Raw genomic sequence first — 12,519 nt, 5'->3', positions numbered from 1 at the left:
TATAAATTGTTTTGCATTGACGCTACTAGACCACATTTACCGCTATTCTATAAAATTAATATCCTGATAGAGTAATTCGTCGGTCTTTTCCCAGCCCAGACACTGGGAAGTTATTTGACATACACTATTAAGCGAAAATAATAATCAATTTTAGGTACATATTTGGGTATTATAATTTAGACCTAATCTTAGGCATCTGTCTTCTTCTTCTTTTTAGTCGTTTCAGTCTTGACAGACTGGTCGTGGTCGTCATCTGGGTGTTGTGGCTCGCTTGACAATACTTCGCCACTCTTCTCTAACGGTTGCCTTTCTTGCGCATTCATGTAGAGGAGCCTCGATTGTGGCCTTTACTTGGTCCGTCCATCTCATCGGTGATCTTCCGCGTGCTCTGGTACCTTCTACTTTACTTTGAACCACAAGTAGCTCAATGGGCAAGTCATTACGCCTGGACACGTGACCGAAGTGGCATCTATCTAGATAGCAATAATAAAAGGCCACATTTTTTAGGTTATTTTTACCCAGTTAATGGCCACAAAATAAAGATCTTTTATGCAACACTTCTGTATCCCCGTTGCACCCGTAATAATATGGCACTCGTATAAATGTAGCATAACAAAACATGCTCGATCCCTAACATGCAGAGTGTATAAATTGCCGTTATCCTTTTCATGTTGATTGTCGCAATTCAGTGTGTGGGTTTTCTGAGTCGCAAGGCTATTTTCGGGTTCGATTGCCACAACTGGAAAATGTTTATCTGATGAGCACGCACGTTTTTCGGTATGTGAATATTTATGTAAATTATTGATAAAAATATTCATCAGTTATCTTAGTACACATAACACAAGCTACGCTTACTTTGGCATTAGATGGCACTGTGGCAGTATATTAATTTACTTTATTTATCTCTCTAAGTACATAAACAGAACGAACATCCTTACAACAACAAGGCGTACAAACCCCATTTGTATGTTGATATTCTGTTGGATAAAATGCTATCGTCAATTTCTGTTGAATTTTTATACAATAGGGACTTATCCATACTAATATTATAAATGCAAAAGTGTGTAGGTATGGTTGTCTGTTTCTTATGTTCGAAACAACCGTTGCACCGATCTTTTTAAAATTTGGTACACACGAAGATCTACTATCCCGGAAGCTTAACCTAGAATTATGTTTATTCTGAAAAAGCTTCTGGTTAAAGCTGCACGCGGGGTTTAAACAAATAGCATTTGTCACTTATGCATGGCACGACAGTTTTAGTTATCTTGGTGAAATTTTGCATAGCAATAGTTTGTAGAGACGGCCATGTGCGACATTTTAGCCCAGGAAAATTTAAACGCCCAAAATAAAAGCGGAAGAAGTTACGGGCAACGGATAGCGAAAAGTCAAAATTATAAATGTCTAAATCGCCAGTGCCGGGGATCGAACCCTGGACCTCCCACATAAAAACCCCAGCGCTCACCGCTGCGCCAGGGGGGTCGCCAAAAAAAGATGATTTATTTATTTATTTATAAAGGTTCACTAGCGAATTTTACATAAGCTTTGTAATATACATTAAATTATAAAGTGTATTAAAATCATGCAAAAATAAACACAACATGTATTTTCCGCGAAAATACATAAGATAGAAGATACTTAAATAACAATTTCATAATAACTGGAGTTCTGAAATTTTTCATCATCCTCATCTTCATCATATCAACCCATTACCGGCCCACTAAAGGGCACGGGCCTCATCCTACAATGAAAAGGGGTTAAGGCTGTAGTCCATCACGCTGGCCCAGTGCGGATTGGTGGACTTCACATGCCTTTGAGAACATTATGGAGAACCGGTGAAGCACGTAATTTTTGTATTGCTTAAAACGCACATAACTTAGAATAGTTAGAGGTGCGTGCTGGGATTCGAACTTTCCCTCCCGAATGTGAAGTCGAAGTCATACCCACTGGGCTATTATAGCTTCGAATTTTTGATTTTAACATTAGTAATTCACACATTACACTTAAAATTTAATTAGAATACAGCAAAAATTAAGTTATAAATATATTTGATGTGTGTATTTATAAATCATTATATTTTTCCAGTTGATAAATTACTCTCGACCGCGCGCCAAAAGATATCTATGCTAATTCAAGCGATATCAAAGATGGATGTCAACGACGAGGTCCGTGCAACAGCTCGACTTTTCTACCACAATATACTGGCGCGGTTTATGAGAGACAACTACAACGATGAAGTTGTAGCTGAGGGAGGTATGGGTACTTTATTTATACTCTTTATTGTTGCCAACTACACCATGGAAATAGGAAACTAGCTTAGGAGCTACTGACTACTAAGCTGGGTATTTATCGATATATGAATTTCTTATGAAAATAAAGGTAGGTAATATTTCTTAGTTCTTGTTAGTCTATGAGTGTGGGAAAATTCATACTCCGGAAGAGTAATTTTATTAAAAAGGGGTAAAAGTTTTTACAACGAATATTTAAGTTTTCATAATATAAGGTTACTTAATTGTAATAATCTGATATTAAATTTACGCGTATGCAGTGGCGAGCACTTTATAAAGAACGATACATATAGCTTTGCTACTACTGATAACAACTAAATATTAAACGGTTCTGTTCTTAAGTGTTCTCCAATGTGTCTTTGTTACCGCGTTCTAAATCTTTTTATAAATAATTGATACGATGGTACACTGATCGCCGTCTAGCCCCAAAGTAAGCGTAGCTTGTGTTATGAGTACTAATAATATATATAAATACTTGTAATAATATACAGATAAACTCCGAGACACTGAAAAACATTCATGATCATCACATATACATTTGTGGGAATCGAACCCACAGTCTGGGGCTCAGAAAGTAGGTTCGCTGCCCACTGCGATAATCGGCAATCAATCTAAAACGCTATTAATGTTTTTCTTACACCTGAAAAGATTAATTGTTTTGACGATTTATTGTTTTATATATTGAATGATCACATTTCTTCATCATCATCGGCCTACTACAGGGCCTTCTCCCAGAATGAGAAGGGGGGTTAAGGCCGTAGTCAACCACGCTGGCTCAGTGCGGATTTGCGGACTGCGCAAACGTTTGAGAACATTATGGAGAACCCTTAGGTATGCAGGTTTCCTCGCGATGTATTCCTTCACCGTTGAAGCAAGTGATATTTTAATTAATTAAAACGCACATAATTTAGAAAAGTTAGAGGTGGGATGGAGCTAGGATTCGAATTCGTCCCCCCGAAAGTGAACTCGCAAGGCCACCGGGCTCGCTTATTTACTGGCTAATTATTTGGAGCCAGTGATCCTCAGAAATTGGAGACGGAAAACGGCTCAATGCACAGCAGCAAACCATTCACAATTAGTGTAGTAGTTGCAATAGCAAATACGATACCTTCCATTATTAGACAGTACACGTAATAGATGCCAGCATTGAGACAGTATAAACTCATTTGCAACTAAACCGTTCACCTATAGTTTTTAATATAATGCCAATAATCGCTTAATCGGTAACTTTCTATGATTCGTAAAATGCTACGCGCACTGAAACAGTTTTAGAAAGCAAAAATGTTCGGTGAAATAAAAAAAGATGCAAATGTTTTTTTATATATTTTTTTTAATTACAAAATACACTATTTAGTGCGACTGTTGTAGGTCATTTCTGTTAGCTTTTGATTTTTCATTTTTTATGTAATATTCCATTATTCCATATAAAATCATTAGCTGCTGTAATATGTACTATAGGTGTTATAAATATATGATTACTATTACTAATACTAAAAAAAGGTTAAATTTTTAAGATAATCTGTTAGGAAAAGGCCTTGTAAGCAACATCAAGACTACTTTAATAAAAATAAAGCATGTCTTCCGAAGTAAAAGGTAAATGTAGTCACAATACAAAGTTTTTATTTTATTCTGGCTTTACGAAATCAATTTGTTATAAACATAAACCTTAAAACAAGAGCTAGAAAAAAAACTGGCTGAACTTGCTAATGGATAGTCAGGAGAAAGAATTTGGCCTTTGATATTTAATATACACAGTTGCTTGCAAGATATAGTATTTTAATAACACTTTGGGCACAGAGTTGCGTGTCAAAGATTTTACAAATTGTACTTGACTGGCTATTTATTATCTTTTTAGCTAAATTCAAAGTCAAATATTTCTGTATTCAAATAGGCACATAGATGACACTTAAACTAAGGGTTCCAAACGCGCCCTGGCCCTGGTTTAGCACAATCTTTGAACTTTTTAACAGACATCTTCATAATTCAACCGGTAGTTAAAGGAAATTGTATACCTTTAAATGAATTATTTATTTTATGTTGTGTAGTGTATATTGCACTGTAAGTTTATTTTTGCTTTTAATGTTCAAATTAAATTAAATGTTTGTTTCTCATTTTTTTATTCACTATATTGCACAAGAAAAAAAACGGTTTACACCGGTTTACTCTTCAGACCGGAGCACAGAATTGCAACACAACTACTTGGGGCAGAAATAAACATGGCGGTAGAACTTCCCCGGATGAACTCTGTCACAAAATGCCCTACTACTGCAATAACTTTAACATCTTCATATTTATCTCTCAATGACTCTCTCTCGGACCCATTTTATAGATTCACCAAACGTTCTTTTCTGCAACACGAAAACAGTGTGTCGTGTTGGAAAAAAGGATGGTATATCAGCAGCGTTACCCCATAGTAAAATTCCATATTGTGATAAAATGCTGTGAAAGTAACTAAATTAAACTAGCCTAGAAGTTTCTATGTCTGAGCTAAGATATTACTCTTTATATTGAGAAAAATTGTTGATAAATAATACAAATCACAGGAAACTGAATTGCAAATATAAATTCTTAAAATGTCTAGCGCTTACTCAGCTTGAATTTTTTACCCAAGTGATAATAACTGTTTCATATATTCTTGATATGTTACATCAGAATAGACAGCACCACACGAGAGGTGTCACCAAAAAAGAGCCAGAAATTAGAAGACCTAATTTAACGAAATCTAAATTTATTATCAAAGACTAGTTTTGTCACAATAAGAGACTAAATAAATGACAAGTTTTTCATATTCAGATTCAAATTTTAACTTCAAATTTCACTAGTTTATTATCGAAAATGAAAACATATTGAAAATCGCTAAGGTGTTCGATTTTATTGCAAACTAGTTTATATACCTACGTTTGATATATCAATTTGATTGTTAGTCAGATCGCCCGCTGTCAATGTGATGATGAATATTCATCAACTAATTGGTTTTACGAAATTAGATACAACAATAGCATAGTCCCGTGACTCTGGTCTGGTTGAAATCATTGTAACGTGACTCTATTGTTCATGTTTGCTAACTAGTAACTATTGTATTAAATGCATCGTAGAACACGATAGTCACACTTCAACACCACCAGATAGGTGTCTTAACCTTCTTAAGAGAGTGTCATGACCGGATTTGATTACAGAACTTTGCAAAACAAATCGCATACGTAAATACTTCGTAGCTGTTCCGTGCAGTTACAATTTTTAGTTCTTTAAATAAATTTAACCAAAATAATCAGCAACACCGACGTGCTATGTAATATTTTACTTATACCTATTTTTTATTTTATTTTTTTAGAAAATTAACTAACAGAACCCTAAAAAATTATGTGAATTTCACAGGTGCCTTAATAATAATAATAATTCAATTTCATACAAATCGCGAAAATGGCGATTTGTATTAATAAAAAAAAAGTTGAAATAAAAGGTCTCTGGGTTATTTGAATGTCGGTAATAATAATTGTATATCTACTACATTTTTAAACAGACGGCTGACAGAGGATGACATAATTTTCCGGCGAAACCAACCTGCGAGCTAAAGGTGAATCAATTTGCCTTAGGGTGCCATTTTCATTGACCGATCGGAGAGGTATACGAGGTCAGGGAGATAACTAATAAAGCATGCCAATCGATTGCGGCTGGTGAATTTTGCCCCACACCTTGTGTCGCTGAAGAATAATTTAAAATTTGTCGAATTCCCAGGGCATACTACAAATCCTGATAAGGTTTTTTTCACCTTACTCTCTTCTTACCTCATAACTTTCTGAAGTATCTTGTCTAATGATGGAAATCTTTACACAAGTTTAACAAGTATTTTTAGGTGGTTATAAAAAGCCAACAAGTGCCAATCAGACAAGCGTGCCAAATGTTCTGTATCTTGAAAACTTATTATTATTCGGACGGAACCTCATAACTAAGTTAGTTTGTAATTGTTAAAGGGTCTACATGTGTTCGCGATTATTATGATATTATGATGTGATAAAAATCAAGCATTATCTATAATTAATCCATATTTTATTATATTTAAGTTTACTGCGGCCAAAGTAACAATAAAATGGCTCGCTTTTTTGATCTATTAGGTGCTTAAGTTATTTTGAAGATATTTTTGTTATTTTAGAAGCAGTCAATATTACTTGACGTTTAACTAGATAGCAAATATCACAATCTTGATATGAATTTCGCTATGTCTAAGAATTTAACGAAATTCCTGACTTCGTAATATTCCCGCGATATATATAGTCCGGCTTATGTCAGCTGCACACTCTTCTGTTTGTTGTTTATTGTTATAAGGTACACAAAACAGGTGATAACTAAAAGTAGATCTAAATATAAGTAATAAAAACTTTTGTTCTAACCTACAACAACACACAACTTGGAATTAAATTAAACAAAAAGTAAAGATAACAAGAGTTGAAACGAAAATAGAAAGAAACACTTACAAAATAATATATATATATATATATAATTTCCCTACAAATTATGTGGAATAGTGCTTCATTATTTGATTTTTAAAAATATTTATCCTTATATTTAATTGAGTCGGGTCTTTTGCTGTGTAGCAATCTTATTATTGTGCAATGTAAATGTGCCCTTGTGAAAGTAATTACGGCCTATAAATTGTTTTGCATTGACGCTACTAGACCACATTTACCGCTATTCTATAAAATTAATATCCTGATAGAGTAATTCGTCGGTCTTTTCCCAGCCCAGACACTGGGAAGTTATTTGACATACACTATTAAGCGAAAATAATAATCAATTTTAGGTACATATTTGGGTATTATAATTTAGACCTAATCTTAGGCATCTGTCTTCTTCTTCTTTTTAGTCGTTTCAGTCTTGACAGACTGGTCGTGGTCGTCATCTGGGTGTTGTGGCTCGCTTGACAATACTTCGCCACTCTTCTCTAACGGTTGCCTTTCTTGCGCATTCATGTAGAGGAGCCTCGATTGTGGCCTTTACTTGGTCCGTCCATCTCATCGGTGATCTTCCGCGTGCTCTGGTACCTTCTACTTTACTTTGAACCACAAGTAGCTCAATGGGCAAGTCATTACGCCTGGACACGTGACCGAAGTGGCATCTATCTAGATAGCAATAATAAAAGGCCACATTTTTTAGGTTATTTTTACCCAGTTAATGGCCACAAAATAAAGATCTTTTATGCAACACTTCTGTATCCCCGTTGCACCCGTAATAATATGGCACTCGTATAAATGTAGCATAACAAAACATGCTCGATCCCTAACATGCAGAGTGTATAAATTGCCGTTATCCTTTTCATGTTGATTGTCGCAATTCAGTGTGTGGGTTTTCTGAGTCGCAAGGCTATTTTCGGGTTCGATTGCCACAACTGGAAAATGTTTATCTGATGAGCACGCACGTTTTTCGGTATGTGAATATTTATGTAAATTATTGATAAAAATATTCATCAGTTATCTTAGTACACATAACACAAGCTACGCTTACTTTGGCATTAGATGGCACTGTGGCAGTATATTAATTTACTTTATTTATCTCTCTAAGTACATAAACAGAACGAACATCCTTACAACAACAAGGCGTACAAACCCCATTTGTATGCCTTGGGGCGGGTGCAAAAAACTTTCTTAGTTAAACGTCTTCACAAAGTTTGTAAAAAAAGATTCAAAATTCATTTATTTTAAGTAGGCCCGGTTTATAAGCACTTTTGAAACGTGTATTGTTTATTAAAAAAAAAGTCAGTAGTTTAGTCTATATTTATAAAAAACAGTAAAACCTTTCAAAATGAAAATTTAAATTTTCATTTCTAAATAAAAAGAAAACACACACGTTCATGTTTAGCTCCGCTTATTGGCATTTACCTCTAAGTGTTTGTCTCTTAATATAACCGAACGATAAATCCTATTATGACGTCATCAAATCAACCCATTACAGGGCACGGTTCTCCTCCCATAATGGATAGAATAGGAGCATGTCTCAGTGCGGATTGGTGGTCTATTAAGAAGTATAATAACGTATTGGAATATTAATTTACTAAATTATGTTAATTTTCAAAAATCAAACTATCTTAATATATATAAATCTCCTGTCACGATGTTTGTCCGCGATGGACTCCTAAACTACTTAACCGATTTAAAATTAAATTGGTACACCGTGAGCAGTCTGGTCCAACTTAAGAGATAGGATAGCTTAGATCTTTAATTTTAGTCGCAATTTTATTTTATTTCAAATTATTTGTCTATAATTAATTGGCAGTCACATGTTATATATATATACTACTATACTCATTTAAAGCTTAGCGATACTGAATACTTTAAAAACAAAATCAAACGCAGACGAAGTCGCGGGCAACAGCTAGTTGTATTATATATTACACTAGTTGTACCCTGCCACGCTTCGCTGTGGCACATTTTTATGGTTGAGAAATGAGAAACAAAACCAAGAATACATTACATATGTCAGCGAATGTTTTTCTCGCTTTCGACAGATGGCGCGGTCACTGGTACATCGATCGTTAAAAAAATCTGTAGTTTCGCGGTCGCGAATATGTGACTGTTGCAAAAAATAGATAAAACAATCCTTGATGCGGATTAAATCTTATGATAAAATTTCAGCTCGATCGTTGCAGAACTTTTTGAGTTTTTGAAGACTACACAAACCAACATAACATTTTTATATATATAGATTGAGGGTAAAGTATGTTTTTACCAGCAGCATTAACGACAAGGGCTTGCCGCAAAGTGATTAAGCGTTATGGTACGATGTCGCGTAGTTATAATAGTTATTAAGTCATGGATTTCGCAGAAAGCAGTATCTACTCATCGAAATAAAAAAAATAAAACTGCTAATAAATCATTGAAGTGAGAAAACTCGCATCCATCAAAATTGAAATTTAGGTGGCACATCCATTAATATCATTGTATTTTTGCCACTCGGCCAGGAACGCTACAAAAATATAAAAAAAGTTATCTTTGCATTACATTACATTACACATTTTGTACATTTGGTTCAATATTTTTCATAGCACTACTTTGTCGGGATTTCAACTTCGAATTTTGTAACAAGTTCAGAAACTTATGGCAACAAGTTCAAATTCACGGAGAGCTTTTCTCTTGCCAATTGATTTCATCATCCCTTCTTACAATATATTGCTTTTCTGGACTTTAACTGTTGTATAGTTCTTCAGATAATTCACGTTATGATGAACATAAATTCAATCACCATTATCATCATCATCATCATCATCATCAACACGGCCCACAACGGTGCTCAGGTCTCCTCTCAGAATGACGAGGGTTTAGTTTACAGTATGTTGGCGAAAAGCTCACTGGTAAAGTCCACATTCCTTTATGAACTTAATGGAGAACTCTCAGGCATGTGGGTATCTTCATAATCTTTCCTTCACCGTTAAAGCAAGTGATACTGAAATGCTTAAAAACGCACATAGCTCCGAAAAATTAGAGGCGCCGGGGTTCGAACTAGGTAACTCCTGCAAGGCTATAATCTTATTGCTAAAGCTATAAGCGCCCTTTTTATTCATGTGTATAATATAAATTTTAATAAAAAAGATGCAGAATGGTATGTTACTAGATCTGGCTGGGATAGTTCGCCGGTTCATTAATCTGCCTCCCCAACATCCACCCACCCTCGGCTGGGGTCTGGGCTCCCCTCCTCGGGTAAATCCGCCGGCCGGTTCATTGCGTCGATAATAATAGATTCATACTGCGTAACACACATTTTCAATTTTTCAGATAGCGTGTAAGGACAATTTTGTTTTAGTTACATGCAAACTTTTTTATTGAAGGATTATTTTTAAAACAATGATATTTGTTACAAATATAATATAATATATAGACTAGGCTAACTAAAGTTGTTTAATTAGCCTAGTGGTTAGACTTCACTTTCGTGGGGGCTTAGTTCGAATCCCAGCACGCACTTCTAACTTTTCCAAGTAATGTTCATTTTAAGCAATATAAGTAGGTATTATACCAGAATGCTAAATCGTTTGTCCGTCTTTCTTAGTAGGGTGGTGATAGCCAAGGGCTCAATCAGACCAGATTGAGTTAATTCAGGAATTTTAAATACTAAAATATATACTTGAGCCGGTGGGCCCTTCACTTTCCACTCATAAAGCAATTGGTAATTGCTAAAACAAAGTATTTGTTTAAGTGACCCACACAAGGATTAACGCGCCAGGGCCACTGGCTTTCCTGAGTTTGTTTAAGGCATTTTTTTTTTCTTGAAAACAATGTAAGAATAGTTCTAAACAAAATCCCCTTTGCGAGAATAACTAAATTCATATTTTGCCACGTTGCCGCTCGGATTTTTTTTGTGAGGCTCGATAAGCCATCCGAATCCTACCAGGCAGCTTATCGATTTTTTAACACAAATAACTTCGATTATAAATGAATGAATGAATTTCACTTGGTCGTTAGTAGTTATGTTTATATGCCAGTGTAATGTTAGCAATCAGAAGTAGTGGGACTGATCATAATATAATATGCCAATCGATATATTACAGATATTGTTCATTTTTAGTTAACACGATTACGAATCAAAGCAGTTAAGAATAATGTTTGTTCGATTTAATCTCATAAGTATGTCATTGCATGTTGCATGAGCAGACAACCGAACGAATGTCTGTACGAGAGTAATTGATACGAGGGTAATTGATTGGTACGAGGGTTAATGTCTGGGAATTATTATCCCTTTAGAGTTTAGTACAATATTATAACTAAGTTTTTTTTATTTTCTGATATTTCCCTTTTTTGAATTTGATTCGGAGGTATCGTCACACTGTATTGGTGCTTTATATCCAGTGGCGTGCACAAGGTTTAAGACCATGGTAGGCATAATTCAAAAACTTTTTAGAAAATGAAAAAAAAATCCTCCTAATTTACAAGTGATATAATTTTTAAGGGTAGGCAGTGCGTCTGTGCATGTATGAAATGCACGCCACTAATTATATGCCTAATTTTTAATAAAAAATAATTAATTTGGTTTAATAATCTGCCATTAATCAAGCTATACATATCAAAGATTCTATTATCTCCTTTACAGGAATCACTGTAAACGCAATTAAATGTTTTGCTCCGGTTTGTTATAATCTTTCATATGAAAAATAAAATATTTATTTATTGGACGCAGGGTTGATCGAGTTCGAAATGGAGGATCCTAATGTGCCGAGCCACGCAATCGTAAAGCTGAGAAGTAAGCAGCTCATAGACGCACAAGTAAGCGAGTTCGACGTTCCAGACGCACCTGCCAAGAAGTGACAGAAAAAAACATGAAAAGACAGCAAATAGTATAAATAACTTTTAGAAAACATTGTGCCGTTAATACCAATTAGTGATCATTAGCTAACTTTCTCGTAAAAGCAATGGCACAGCTACCCTGAGGCTAGGCAGAGCCCCGAGCATCCATTAACGATGTTTTCTCTAATATATAAGATTTTCGTGACACAATGTTTGTAACTATAAACTTGTTTTGCAATGATCATGTAAATATATAAGAAAGGTGTTTTCTTGTCTGTTACCAACATATATAGTTTCTTGACGTTTTTTTTATTTGTTGTTGGTAAGAATGACTTATCGTGTATTCTACAAAATTCGGAATAATATTGCAAGTGCATACATATCCTAGGTTTTTCCAGCGACTTCACCCGCATTTTCTTTTTCAAATCTAATATAACCCAACCAAATAACATTGCTCGTTAGTTTCTTACTTTGACGTATTACGACGGCCAATTGTCGCAGTTTGCAGCGACCTTACTTTCTGCGTCCAAGGCCGTCGGTTCGATTTCCACTACTGGAAAATGTTTGTGTGATGAGCATGAATGTTTCTTAGTGTCTGGGTGTTTATGTGTATACTCTAAGTATTTATGTACATTATTCATAAAAATATTCATCAGTCATCTTAGTACCCATAACACAAGCTACGCTTACTTTGGGGCTAGAGAGCGATGTGTGTATTGTCGTAGTATATTTATTTATTTGCTTACTATGGAAATAAGTAAACTCTTCTATAATCGTTCATAGTAGAATACACGGTTAAGATGTGCACGCCACTACCGCGGGCGGTAAGTAGTGAAATCAAACGAAACATCAAAAAAAAAATCTGAAACGCCTACGGATATTATCAGAGCATTGTTACGGAGTATCCGATATCTAGTTATTAGTAAAATTGCTATGATAATATCCGTTGGCGTTTCTGATTAAACATT

General features: G+C 34.9%; 1 protein-coding gene across 1 annotated transcript in view; it reads left to right on the top strand.

The window, feature by feature from the left end:
• LOC120636064 overlaps positions 1-11,616 on the top strand; it is a 39,487-nt gene extending 27,871 nt beyond the window's left edge. Inside the window, exons 10-11 of the mRNA XM_039907339.1 lie at positions 2,083-2,250; positions 11,445-11,616. Of these exons, the coding sequence (XP_039763273.1) occupies positions 2,083-2,250; positions 11,445-11,572 (296 nt within the window). The 3' untranslated portion in view covers positions 11,573-11,616. The remainder of the gene's footprint in view (positions 1-2,082; positions 2,251-11,444) is intronic.
• Positions 11,617-12,519: the final 903 nt, after the last annotated feature.

Source organism: Pararge aegeria, chromosome Z (genome assembly GCF_905163445.1).
Source record: "Pararge aegeria chromosome Z, ilParAegt1.1, whole genome shotgun sequence".
In the NCBI taxonomy this organism is placed as follows: Eukaryota; Metazoa; Arthropoda; class Insecta; order Lepidoptera; family Nymphalidae; genus Pararge; species Pararge aegeria.
This window is presented reverse-complemented; position numbering and strand designations above follow the sequence as displayed.